This window comes from Protobothrops mucrosquamatus, unplaced genomic scaffold (assembly GCF_001527695.2).
Source record: "Protobothrops mucrosquamatus isolate PMUCROS unplaced genomic scaffold, P.Mucros_1.0 scaffold327, whole genome shotgun sequence".
Taxonomy (NCBI): domain Eukaryota; kingdom Metazoa; phylum Chordata; class Lepidosauria; order Squamata; family Viperidae; genus Protobothrops; species Protobothrops mucrosquamatus.
The window spans coordinates 851115-865351 of NW_015386666.1; the positions used below are offsets into that span (position 1 = coordinate 851115).

At 36.3% G+C, this 14237-nt stretch overlaps 1 protein-coding gene across 2 annotated transcripts in view; it reads right to left on the reverse strand.

Annotated features, from left to right (window-relative positions):
- STARD13 (StAR related lipid transfer domain containing 13) overlaps positions 1-14237 on the reverse strand; it is a 74356-nt gene that overhangs the window by 24605 nt on the left and 35514 nt on the right. Inside the window, exons 2-5 of one of the 2 annotated variants that reach the window (XM_015815235.1) lie at positions 10166-10237; positions 9185-9266; positions 7456-7519; positions 1381-2747 (exon numbers count right to left, since the gene is read on the reverse strand). In XM_015815235.1, the coding sequence (XP_015670721.1) occupies positions 1381-2747; positions 7456-7519; positions 9185-9266; positions 10166-10237 (1585 nt within the window). Of the gene's footprint in view, positions 1-1380; positions 2748-7455; positions 7520-9184; positions 9267-10165; positions 10238-14237 lie in introns of those variants that run through there. The other variant, XM_015815236.1, reaches the window with a different exon arrangement.

A 14237-nucleotide genomic window follows, 5' to 3' on the forward strand; every position in this document is an offset into this window, starting at 1 on the left:
AGATTATTTACACACACCCCAGGGTAAGGCTATCAATATCCAAAGAATTATAATAATTTGAGAAATGTGAGGTGGAATAATACTGATTAATACATTCAGCGTGTATATGAAATGATAATTACAATTGCTATTAGCATGAATTCTAAATTATACGAGCTAAAGAATATCCCATAATTTATCCAATCATATTAATCAAGTGCATCAGAGTCACAATCAAAGTATGAAATAAACAATAACATGCCATCAGCAAATAGCACCAATTTTATTCTGCTGAACAGTGCAAAATACCATGGATATTATGATCTAGTACAGTGGTTCTCAAACATTTTAGTCTCAGGACCCCTTTATATTCTTAAAAATGATTGAGAACTGAAAGATGTTTGGTTTATGTTATATCTATGTTTGGGTTATATCTATCAATATGTATTGTATTAGGAAAAAAACAGAAATTGTAATATATTTATTTGACTTTGAAGGCCTTGAAAGGAGGACACTTTGAAAGCCAGTGATCCAGTAGAAACTAAAGGATCTAAACAAATATCAACGTGGAAATTAGATATATTTGTCTAGTACCGTATTTTTATAGATAGTAGAACCAGCTTAGTGTAGTGATTAAAACATCATGCTAGAAACTGGAAAACCATGAGTTCTAGTCTTGCCTTAGGCAAAAGTCAGCTGGGTTACCTTGGTCTAATCATTTTCTCTCAGCCCTAGGAAGGAGGCAATGAAAAACCACTTCTGAAAACTGCAAGTACCTGTCCAGGCAGTCTCTGAGAATTGAACACGATTAAATGGAAGAAAAAAAATCTTTATAGAATGACCACATAGAATCTGGATTTATTTGGTATTTCACATTTGGCTATGGTAATTTACTAATATTAATACTAATATCAAAGGCTTTTTCCATATCAAACAATATAATTTCAGCATTGCCTTTTCTGTCTTTGCTCAGATCAATCAAATCCTCCCAATCACTTTTGCTTTGGGCATTATCCACTGTTTGCTCCACCGCAGCTCATCATAGAGTTAAACCTTACTCTCAGTCTTTGAAGTAAACAAGATTCTCCATCCTTGATCTAATCCTCTTAAAAGAATGTTTCAAGTAGCTGGAAAATTTCAAACAGCTGTTATTCAGAGACTCTATTTTTATAGGATGGTGTAATTGTTGTGATTTCTGACCATTTAAGTTGGCAAGAGAATTTAGTGGAAGATTTTATGGGATTACTCTGATTTAAAATTTAAACTGTAAATTATATATTGCATTGTGAACTGCAATTTATTGCTATGATTTCGATATAGGAACAACTGCATAATTGAAAAACAGCATATTTTAATTTCCCAGTTACCCATTCCTTGAGGGAAGTGTGATCTGGTACAAACCTGTTTGGTCTGGTAAGGGATGCTCCAACACCAGAGTCTCTTCTTTCTCTGACACCAGTAGCTTCTGATTCATTGAGAGATGTTCCATCTCGGTCGGTATCACTTGGTGTTGTGTGGCCATCAGACACTGAGTTCTGTTCAAACTCTAAAGAAATTTTACTTGGTGACTGACATGATAACGACTCACATTCACCAATGGATAAAGCATTATTTTTTTGTTCTGGTAATACATTTTTTGACCAGTCATCAATATATTCCTGAAGTCCATTGACATGTTGCAAAATATCATCCAAATGAGGAAAAAGATTTTCCCTTTCCAGATCCAGAAGATCCCCTGTGCTGGCACATAAATGAGAACCTGGAACATTGTCATAAATGCTAACTCTACTTTCCTTTGAACAGGAAACAAGGGGTTTGTGTTCTTTAGATGTCTTGTTGGTTAATGAAACGCTGTCTCTCTTCCAGTTCAGGACATTGTCTGTAGGCGAGAGACTTTCAATAGAAAGTGCCTTAGGAAATGTTCCTGGTTTGTGGTCTTTGGGAATATGAAATATTAGGTTTTCTTGGGAGTGAAATTCATTTTTGCAGTTTTGATCTATCGCTTGCCTCAATGTTGCTCCTGCAAGAACATCTAGGTCTTCTAGGTACATGCCACCCCGTTTATTTGCTTCATGGTATTTGTGTTCTTTTAAGGAAGGAGTGCTTACGGCACTGTTGTTAATCTCCAGTTGGCTGCTTTCACTGCTATAATTGGCAGAAAATGGAGACCCTTGTCGGACTGGATCTTGGAGTGCAACTGTTTTATTTTGGAAGTCTCCATTCTCCACTTGCATGCAATGCATATCCTTTAAGGTTCTGGGCTCATGTTGCAGAACAGGTGTACCAATGACTGAGACACTAGTCAATCCAGAGCCTTTTAATTTTCCATGTTGTCCTTTGGGTTTTAATGTCTCCATACGCTTCAGAAAGGTTTTTGCTCTAGTTCGTGTTGTTTTCTCATTCCTGAAGTTGGGAGAGACTTCTGAAAGCTGGGAAGAAGGACCACCCTGCGCAGAAATGTTTTTGACACAGTATTGTCCTGAACAGTTAGTTTCCCTGAAGAGGCTTGTGATTCCAGACTGACTCCTATGGTCACTTCCTCCACTGCTCTCACTATGAATAGATGACACCTCAGGCTCACTCAAATCAGTAAGTACACTTTCATTGCTGGTTGTGATTTTCATTTTACTGTCCCCTTGAAAGTCATGTTTGCCTGACTGATGAATTAAGGCATCAGAGTCTTCCACTCGAGACCATCGCTGGCTTGCTCTTTGGAAAGTCCATTTATTACTGATGGCACAAAGGTCTTCTTCATCTGAGTCTTCACTCTGAAAAACAATACATAACATTTGAATATCCGTCCATCCATCCATCCATCCATCCATCCATCCATCCATCCATCCATCCACTGATAACAGGTCTGACAGATCATTTTTCATCTTTCATCACTTTTGATTTGCAGACTTTGGGCTACTAATGACATGCAACTTTTCATATGCATTTGCACACCCTTTTATCTACACTCGTCCAAACACATACCATACTATACATACATACATACATACATGCTTTCCTCCCATTCTTTATCCCCCTCTCCATCAGTAATCTGCAGATCAAGGATGTTTTGTTGCCATTAGCAATGGGAAACTAATGTTATGTTTGCTGTTGATGAAGCCATCAGCAAACCTAATATTAAGGAGTGCCAGCTAACACACACTTAGGGATGGAGAAACATTTGTAACTACCAGTTTCCAATCGTCATCAGGACATTGGGTGGTCAAAATACTTTCTCATCTTGTACCAGCAAAATCTATTTTTCTTGCCATTTACAGAGAGATAGATAAAAAATAAATATCCATCAATGGACATTCCAGAGGCTCTTCTTGTCTTAGAAATAGACGATGCAGTTTCAGCCATGGATCACAATGAAATTTCATTAAATCGTAAGGAATCTGTAGGTTTTACTGGTTCAAACTGAAAGATGTATTAGTATCTAAAGAAAGATCTAAAAATAAAGACTTTTTGAGTAGCAGTTAGTTTGATTAGAATTATAAGTTTCTTAAGAATGGCAGTGGAAGCCCAGATAGTACCCTAGTACTTTGGTTTCCTAAGATCTCATGCTATTCAGAATGTCTGAGCTGTGTTCCTAAGTTTCTATTTTTGCTGAAATCTTGGCTCTTGACACTCAAGACTGTTTCTGGACTCTAGTTTAGTTGTCCTGATTTTGTGACAAGCCTTATTTCCTATTTACACTTTTTATATGATTGACTCTGATTCTGATGTGAATTATTGACTTTCTGTATTACTAATTTGATAAGGTTCTGACTTTTTCAGGTGTCTGCTCCTAAACACAGGAGTTGGGGTCTATAGCAGGGGTCCCCAACCCCCAGTCCATGGATCAGTACTTTCTTGGTTTTTTTCTTTGAAAATGTTTTGCTTCTCATCCAAGAGTATAGGGCAGTGGTGGCAAACCTATGGCACGGTGCCAGAGTTGGCACTCGGAGCCCACTCTGTGGGCACAGTGCCGTTGCCTCAGCCTTGCCTCCCCCCATGACCCCCTCACCAGCAGCCCTCCTGAAGAAGAGTCGCCTCCGAGTGTGGTCCACGCGGAGCAGTGCAGCCAAGGACAAGGCAGCCAGGCAGCGTAGACAAGACTCTGCCCTCACACCCCATCACGCACAGTTGATGCTGTGGGGCGCGGGCAGAGGGCGTGGCTGCCATGGCGCTGCTGGGCAATCTGTGGTGGGCCCTGGAGGCGGTGAGTGGCCCTGCGGGCAGATGGACTGGGGGCGGAACGGAGGCAGGGCAGGGGGTGAAGCGGTGGCAGGGCCAGTTTTTGGGCACTCAGTCTCTAAAAGGTTTGCCATCACTGGTATAGGGTCTTGAAGTGCCAAAGCTTAGATGGCAAAGTATTGTAATAGCTAAGTAGAGTTCAATATTTTTAGAAGCACTACATTGGGAAAGGATGTGCTATAGTGGTACGTTTTCAAAATTTCTTTTATGTTTTGGTAGGAATGCAAAATAGATAAAATTCTGTTGATACTGAGTAGCTATGTAGATGCTAAACTAGTACTATGGAACCTGGCTGCATATGGGGAGGGGTAAAGGCAAATGCAGTAAAATAATGATTTATTGAATGACAGAATATTAAAGTGTCTTAATGTGCTTTGAACATCTGTCTACTTCCCTAGAGGCATCTGAAAATAGAGTACAATTACATTATTCACAAGAAACAAAGTTACTGAAGGTCCTTCTGTTATGATGCACATAAAAATTAGAGATCATATGAAGCAAAGAAATAAAATTATTATCTGGATAATTTCATATACACAGGAAATAAAAGTACAATTTTACTTAAAATAAAATTGTAAGTACTTAGATTTTCTGAAAAAAATCCTTTTGTATTGAAAAAAAGATTTCATTTCTTAATTATTTTTAGTTCTCATCTTGAGTTGTCTGTATTTGTCTTCATAGGTTGTCAAAGCTAAAATATTATGTATATTTTTCTATGAACAATTATTACTGAAAAGAATGGGACTTCAGATTAAAGGTCTGTTGGATTGAAAAGCATATCATGACATCATCCTAATTATACCTGATCCCTGATTAGCAAGATCACCCAAGTAATTTATGCCCAAAGCGGAAAATTACTTCTTTGTTCTAAGGAATTTTCACACTAAATGTTGATACAGAGACAACAGAGGAAAAGGGAAGAACACTGAGGTGTATTTTCTGAGATGTGAGTCATTGGGAGACCTAAGTTCACAGACAAATATATAATAACAAGAAGATTTGCTCTTGGTTATTTGAACCCTTGTCATCATATGATCAGACTATTGTAATTTGCTTTTACATGGGACTGCCTTCAAAGACCATTCAGGCAGTTCGTCATGCACTGGTAGAAGTATTACCCAGACTCCCCCATGTAACACCACTATTGCTGGAATTGCATGCTGTCAGTCAGCTTGTCAGTGAAATTCAAGCCACTAGATACCCATTTTTAAAGCCCAACACGGCCTAGGGCCTAGATTTTTCTGTCTTTTCCAAATAGAATCTGCCCTTCTGGTGAGATTTAGTAGAGAAGCCTTCCTGAGGTTCCACAATTGAGGGAATGCCATCAATAGGCATTTTGTGCTTGAGCTTTTTCAGAATACAGCTCATATTTTTTGAGCCTGACAAATGGTATGACTGCCTGCTTTAAATCTACTTGAAAAGGAATGAAATGAAACAGCATCGGCATCCTATCCCATCCAAATCCTTCTTATTTTGCTTCAAGCACTGCTGGCAATGACTTCTCCAGCACCAATAACAAGAATTTGTCAAGCATTTTGAGAGAGAATCCAATCTGTAAAAGGTTCCTTGGAGCAATGATCTGTACTATGCAAGTTCCTGATTAAAAAGTGCCCCGGGGAGAGGAGTGCCCTGTAAATAAAATGTTATTGGCTCCCTTACAAAAGTTTTCATATCGAACAGCATTTTCTACATTCCTTCTTAAAACCCCTTAAGCCTTAGATAACGCCTGTGTTATACAATGAGCTGTAAACATGGCAAACTTTATTTTAATAAGTCAGCACAAATGAAAGAAAATAAAGCAAAAACAAAAAAAGTCTGTTGCTTTTTATCTGGCAGGGAATCATATTGTAGGGTCACACTCAGATTATCTAGTTAACCAAACAGGCTTTCCTTGTATTTTGAAAAGACCCTTGGGAATTGTTACAATACAATCCCTTTCATTTGCTACTTTGCAGATATGTTCAAATCCCCAGATTCTTAGTGAGCAGTTAAAAAGGAGTTGGAGAAAACCATTCTCTATTTGTGTGTATGTGTGTGTGAGTGAGTGAGTGTGTGTGTATGTGTGTGTGTGGAAGGAAGATATAAACAGTACAGAAACAGGATTTGGGAATGGCCAGTCTAGAGAAAAGAAGGATTAGGGGGGACATGATAGCAATATTCCAGTATTTAAGAGGCTGCCACAAGAAGGAGGGGGGTCAATTTATTTTCCAAAGCACCAGAGGGCAGGACAAGAAACAACGGATGGAAACTGATCAAGGAGAGAAGCAACCTGGAATTAAGGAGAAACTTCCTAACAGTGAGGACAATTAACCAGTGGAACAGCTTGCCTTCAGACATGGTGGGTGCTTCATCACTCAAGGTTTTTAAGAAGAGACTGGACAGTCACTTGTCTGAAATGATATAGGGACTCCTGCTTTAGCAGGGGGCTGGACTAGAAGATCTCCAAGATCCCGTCCAGCTCTATTCTGATCTGATCTTCTTCTGAAACTAATTTTCTAGGATGCATTAGGAAAAGCATATTGATAAGTTATGAACCTTGCTTCATCATATAAGGAACAGTTGTTGGAATTGGGTATGTCTAGTTTAATGAAGAGAAAGACGAGAGGGGACATGATAGCAGTGTTCCAATATCTCAGGGGCTGCCAATAGAAGAGGGAGTCAAGCTATTCTCCAAAGCACCTGAAGGTAAAACAAGAAGCAATGGATGGAAACTAACCAAAGAAAGAAACAACTTAGAACTAAGGAGAAATTTCCTGACAGTTAGAACAATTAATCAGTGGAGCAACCTGCCTCCAGAAGCGGTGAATGCTCCAACACTGGAAGTTTTTAAGAAGAGACTGGACAGCCATTTGTCTGAAATGATATAGGGTTTCCTGCCTGAGCAGGGGGTTGGACTAGATGACCTCCAAGATCCCTTCCAACTTTTTATTACTATTACTATTATTACTATTGTTATTATTATTACTACTACTACTACTACTACTACTATCATCATCATCATCATCATCATCATCATCATAGTCAATCTTCAAAAACAAAGTGATGATTGATAATAAAAACATTCTTTCCATTTTCTTATCAATAGAGTCTATGTATTATACAGTTGGATGATGCAAAAATTACAGGGAGATAACAATTGTATTTAAGATACAACAATTAGATACAACATCCTCTGTGGCTTTGATTTCAGGAGATTTTAAGTATTTTCATTTACATAAAAAATATGAATGCGCATATACTTGCCTTTTTTCTTTGGAAGTTCAGATCAAGTTTCATTGAGGCACATTTATTCAGTGTGTTTAGTCGTCTAAAAATAAAACAAGAATCATACTGAATTTATTGAATAGCTCTTCATAATATCAAATTTAGTTCCTCCTTTGATTTGAATGCAAGATGCATAGTTAATTCCTATGAATACGCTTATATACTGTTTAAGCAAAAACAAACAAACAAACAATACCATCATCTGAGCCAGGAATCACCTACCCTCCAAGCATTTGTCTCCAGTTAACTGACATTTCTTGCTTCAGAGTTTTTGTAAAAGCACTGTGTTAATAGTCTTTCTGGATGACCAAAGGAAAGTGGCTGTCTTTGAAGGCAGTCTGTTCCAGATGAGGGGGGCTACTGTTGAGGAGACCTGTTGCTGGACCCCAATCCTTGGACACTAGGACATACTGGTATGGCAACTTGAATGATGTATCAAAATACATCACAAAAATGTCTGAACAGTTCCCACAAAAATAACAAGACTGAATATTTGTGCTTTACTATTTTAATTGCAATAAAATCTAAAAACTGAAAGTAATTAAAAGAATACCAAACGGACAGGTACAAGGGAACCAAAGCAGTACAGTAAGTACTCATGTCAGAATAGTTTACCATTTAGAATATTTTAAATGACATGTAGGAGGCAAAGTACCTTTGTATGTGCAGGAAATATAAGCCATATAAAACAAAAGCATACATTAAATCAGTGAGAAATAGAGACATACCTGTTATGAGTAGTATAACCATTCTAATGTTGGTATCTGTTCCTGAGGGCAGATCCAACAATCATTGCTGAATAAACTTTTCTCTTTATTTATTAGGTCCCTCTATTTGGTTGGCTTGGAATTACTATTTCATAACACCTGTTTTCTATAAACTCTATCTTGGTGTCCTTTTTTAAGCATGAGTTGATCTCCTCAAGATTAAATATTTAAACAATGACAGAATCCATTTTTTAAAAAGAATGCTATTTTTTTCCAACGTGAACACCTATATTTTAATGAAGGCAATAAGCCAATTTAAGCTTACTGGTTTTAAGCAAAAATAATGTCCCATCTTCTGGGGCCTTTTCAAAACTTTGAAACAGATTGCCAAAGATATGGAAGAATTTAAGTCTTTAGTTCTTCAATTAAATCCAGTCCAGTTGGATTCATTACACCCACTTGAAGTGACAATGGCAGAAGACATGATTCTCCATCTGTGATATTTGTCAGATCCTAAGCAAGACCACTTCGAGAAACACTAGTTAATAATATTTTGATCCATTTCAGGACAAACTACTTTTATCTTGTTACACGTTTAGTGTGAGAAGCTAAATAAAATTAAAATGCTAGAACACCAACAATCTTCTATAGAAAAGGTATTGTGAAATTGTTTCCTTCCAGTTTGCCAACAGAAGTAACAATTCATATATGTGTCTGGTGAACTCATTCATAACTAATACTCTTTGAAAACACAGCATGTTTTTTTTAAGGCCAACACGTTGCATTTTCCAATTACTCAGAAAGCTCAAGGTTACTTGAGGCCCAGCTTTGGGAACCAGCTGAGCTGCTGTAAACTGAGGATGAATGAAAGTCATGATTTCCAGCAGAGGCTGGTAACTATCAATATTTGTCTAAAATTTGCAGAATCCTCTGCAATGTCTAAAATGCTATAACTTTTACAAAGTATACTAAAATAATAGTGTGAAACAGAAGCACATTACCTACAAAGAGTTTCTACAAGGTCTTTGTCAAGAAAATCATGGTCTTTCTTCACAGCAGCAATATCAATAGAGAACTGGTAATCTACAAGAGAAGAGGTACTTATTTCCACAGCAACAAACACTTGACTTTGAAAAATATTGGATACATTTTCAGACAGCATAAACAAAACAAATGTTAAAATTTATTCATTAAAATTATATTAATATATTGTGTTCTGAATGCAATACAACATTAGAATAGAATATTCATTTTTCAACTTTTTTTGTAAATAAGTAACATTCAGTTCTGATCACTAGTCTAGAAAAACAGTTATTGTTCCTTCCCTGCCTGATTTTTCTACTCTCCATCCCTTTGGCTGATAAATATAGAAAGTAAAGGTTCAACGTATTTGAAGGACAAGGAATTAGGGTAGGCTACATTAGTCCAGTAGAAAGTTCTTTTACTCTTCTGCATTTACCACATCACCTTTATTAGCACTGTCTTTAATGAAAAGCACATATCAATTGTATAGTGACATCATACAAATTACTTGCCAATAAAATAACTTGAGCATATAACACTAAACATTCCATTTGGCCTTTGAAAGGCATCTGGTGGTCATTCTCAAAAAATTATGGGTGGAGCCCAGGCAAAACCTAAATTTTTTGACATTGCCAGCCAAACTATTAGGTTCCTTTTGGATTCTCCTTTTTTCAAGTTTAGAAAACACTGCAAAAAATGTTGCACATTAGTTTAGGTACATCTATACACTACTGAGCCCAAGAATATCTCAACATGCAGATTTAATTCTTTAATTCAATGCAATTTTATAGTTAACCCAAGATCATCAACAGTGTTCCTATTGATGAAATCTACCAGATTTAGTTCTCACATTTTGGAAAGTGCAGGTGTTCGTCCTTCAACAATATAACGTCAAAACAAACACAATAGTTTTTGCTGTAACTAAGATTATGGATTAACCATGGATTTATAAAACATACCTTCATAAAGTTGAGCATACTGGGGGAATCCAGCAGCCCGTAACCAAGCACAGGACTCTTTTGCTTCACGCTCTGAAGAATAAAGAAAAAACATACATCAAACAATTTATTAATACAATTGGTCTCTTAGCCAATTGTTCAGAAAACTATTCCCAACAAAGCAAGCAAATTCTGTGGAACATACTTATTTTTTTATGTGTGCTTAGAATCTTCAGGTTTGAATATTTTCATTTAAAATTCATACCTGATTTATATCAGACCAGGTGTCATGCACAATTTCAGCAACCCAAAGGGAGCAATGGAAAAAGTTACATGAAATCATACAATTTCCCTGGCGTGCATCCCAAATCATTGTGACAGTATTTTGATTGTAATCAGCGTTTTCATGGAGGGTATCACTCATATATTATTTAATATTATGTGATTATAAATAGTAATGTCTAATCTTTCTGGCAGGAATGCAGTATATAGATGGCTGATTTTGAAATTGTAAAATCTCAAAGGGAGGAGAAACAACAATGGGAGAGAGTCATAAGCGATTTTCATGAGGAGTTTGAGCAGAAGAAAAGGAAATGGGGAGGAAAATTAAAAAGCCAGGAGAAAACTTTCAAGAGCTTATACAAGAGTTGAAAAACAAGGAAGGCAGATTGGATCAGAGAGAGTTAGAACAGAAGGAAGAATCTAGGGAGGAATATGTGGTTTGTCATCCTGGTCAACCAAAAAACATCTCTTGTTCTAAAAGAATCCAGGCAAACTATGACATATAAATGGTGCTCAAACAGGAACAGATTGTCTAGTAAAGTGGCAATTTTATACACACATGGGGTAAGGGAGATGGAGGAGGTGCTTGCCAAGTCCAAATAGACCCATTACCAAAGGTTTGCTAAGATATTTAGTAGTCTTGGGGGTGAGGAGAGAGGATTTGGAAGATTAAATACAAAGCATGCTGGTAATGGTAGTTATACATTAGGAAAAGTACATATATTACTGGAAATATACACAAAATATTGCTGAAGAGCATATTCTAAAGAATTTTATTTTACCAAAATATGCATACAGTGCAAACATTATGGGAAATAAAAACTATGCATGGCAATTATTGTGTTGTCTTTTAAAAGAGGCAAAAAACTGAAACTGTAATAACTAAGGACAAGAAAAATGGGAAATTGGTAAAATTAAAATGGAAAAATATATTCATCCGTATTAGTTATCAGTCATAAATTTAATTAGCTTTGGGTAATAACATATCATTCATTATTCCTTTGCTAAAATCATGTTGTTTGTCAATATTTGTGCTCAGGTATTGTCACCTGTCTTCAAATATGTCACTATTTGTCAAAAAGTTAAGTGCTTTATGCATGTTATGTGCATATTTAGGGAATGAGTTGTTAATACTTTAAAACACTCGCAGCAAGCATATTCATAGAAGACTTCCTTTTATGATCTTTGACATGAAAATATACTTGAAATATGAACATTTGTTTTATTTCCTCTGCTTTTGATGAGACAAGCTCAGGTATATACATGTTCTTCAACCTACTCATGCATGTCTCACAAGTAGACTTAGTTATATAAATCTTCCCCACATGAGCAACTACTTGATCATAAGATTTATTATCTAGAGCTGATGAAAATGTGTATAAATTTCTACACATTATTTTTTTATTGCAAAAATATACTGTCCTGCCCAATTTCAAACAGAGCAATAAAAGAGTGATAGTATGGCATATGCATGAATGTGAGGTTATGTACATGTGCACAAATAAAAATCAGAAATTGTGATTACATCCCATCCCTGCACTGCTGAAGAAAAGGCAGTGTAGTAAAGAATGACCCACAGTGCCATCAATCTAATGTTTAAATAGCTTTTTCTAACAAAGAAAGAAGAAAGGATAGTTTTATCACAGTTCTGTGCATTGAATCTTAAAGGCTATGAAGTCAATATCATCTTTTTAGAGCCGATGCAATGTTACTCTTTCAAAAGCGGGCGAAGCTTTTCAGCAGGTAAATGTGCCTAAAAAGAAAGGCTCTGCCCATTGAGTAGCTCTAAAGTTATGTGAAGGAACTTTTGTTTTTTTCTAAGATAGATTCAATGTGGAAGAATACAATAGTTTAGATTTCATAGACAACTCAGGGTCAGTTCATTAGATTTTTCTCCAAGAATATTTCAAAAATGCTATAAGATGATAATCAGTACATAATGGTGGATAATTAATTAGTTAGATACTGTACGAATACCTGAGTGAAATGTTACACAAGATTAGCACACTCTATTATATAGGCTGCATTGAATCATATTAATAAGATTTTTACACAAAATGGAAAATACATTTCACATAATGTATTAAAACAATTCATTTCTTTCGATATAATGATAGCTTATTACTGATTCTAACGTGATGATCAGATAATATGAAACTTCCAAAGCCATTTTCTATATGTTTTTAGAGGCAAATAAGAGGAAAGGAAACCTTTCTTCATAAGGCAATCCACCCTGAATCAAAGATATCATCAAATATTGATAAAGAGTTCTGGTAAGTATATTTATAATTTGTTCCTTCTTTAGTTATGTTTCCTGAAGTGCAAAAAATCTCAGTAGTTATTTACAGGTAATCTTAGAATTACACTGGGGAATTTAGCAGCCAGATCCAAAGCTATGATGGTCAGCCCCTCTCCGCAGTCACACAATCGCACTTAGGGCACTCAGTAACCAGGCCACATTTGCAGTGTCCCATGGTCACATGACCACGTTTTATGACAGTTTTGCTGAAAGACAGTTTTACTTCCAGTTTTTGACAAAACCAGGCTATAGCAATTCATTGGCTCACTTAATAACTGCAGCATTTGCTTAACAACTGCTTCAAAAAAGGTTGTAAAATCAGGTCAGTGTGGGTGATCAGATTTACAATTGTCACAACTCACAAGTGCGATGGACAGGCTCCGTTATGGTTGTAACTCAAGGACTACCTGAAATTAGGTTTTAGTGCCTCCCAACTTCAGAATGTCTCCGGGTGGCTCATAATAATAACAACAAAAACCAATTGATTGATTAATTGATTACATGCCATTGTTGTTGTTGGCTCATAGCAGCCACATGGTTAAAATAAATAGGAAATATAATGAAGGAAATAATAGAATGACAATTTGAACACTAACATCAATACATATACAATCAATATCAGACACCTCTGATTAAGTATAGAGGAATTTTTATCCACCCTACCCCAAGGGAGAACAGCCAGATCTAAGGCTTTCTGGAACAGGATTAGAGTGGGAGTTGTCTGAAGCTCAGAGGAAGGCTTATTCCAGAGGATAGTCATATGTATATGTATGGGGTGGGGGAGAAATATAGCATAATAATTCCCCTGTATTCCCTTTAGAAAAGATGGACTGTAGCATTTCAGGTAACAGTAAATCAAATGAAGGCCTCTCAACTGAAATGAACTTCATTTTAAGTATTCCTTTTAAAAATTTCCTTAAGCTTAAATAATTTTAATTGGACTAAGTCTAATCTACTGTTGGGCAATACTTTTATTAATACCAACCCAAATGATACAAAATAACATGTATGATTTTGATCTATATTTGCAATGACTCTGCAGAAGAATAGTATTATTATATCTTTAAGGAGTTTGGCTAAGAAGATTCTTGAATGATTTTACAGTTCAAGCTATATTATTCTTAAAACCTGACAGTCACTAGCATTGCCTGAGAAGGCCTGAAGAGGCCCAACGTGGTAGCCTTTCTCCTTCTTTGGATGAAACTCCAAAATTTCCAACCAAGCTTTGCCTTAATAGCTAGGATATCTGGGAACCACAGTCAATACATTTGAAGGGACCAATCTGGAAAAAATAGAAGACATACAAGGATGGTCCAATTTTTATGAATTTATTTTTCAGTAGAGAAGATTTTAGAGCATAATAGGAAATTAGTCAACTGGTCTGAAAAGGAGGCAGAGATTCTTATAATAAATCCCAAAGAATGCTACGCTCCCTAGAAATCACATGGGAATAGTAATCTGCTGTAGTAACAGTTCAATGAAGTTTACTCTGTAGATAAGCTTTTTATTGCC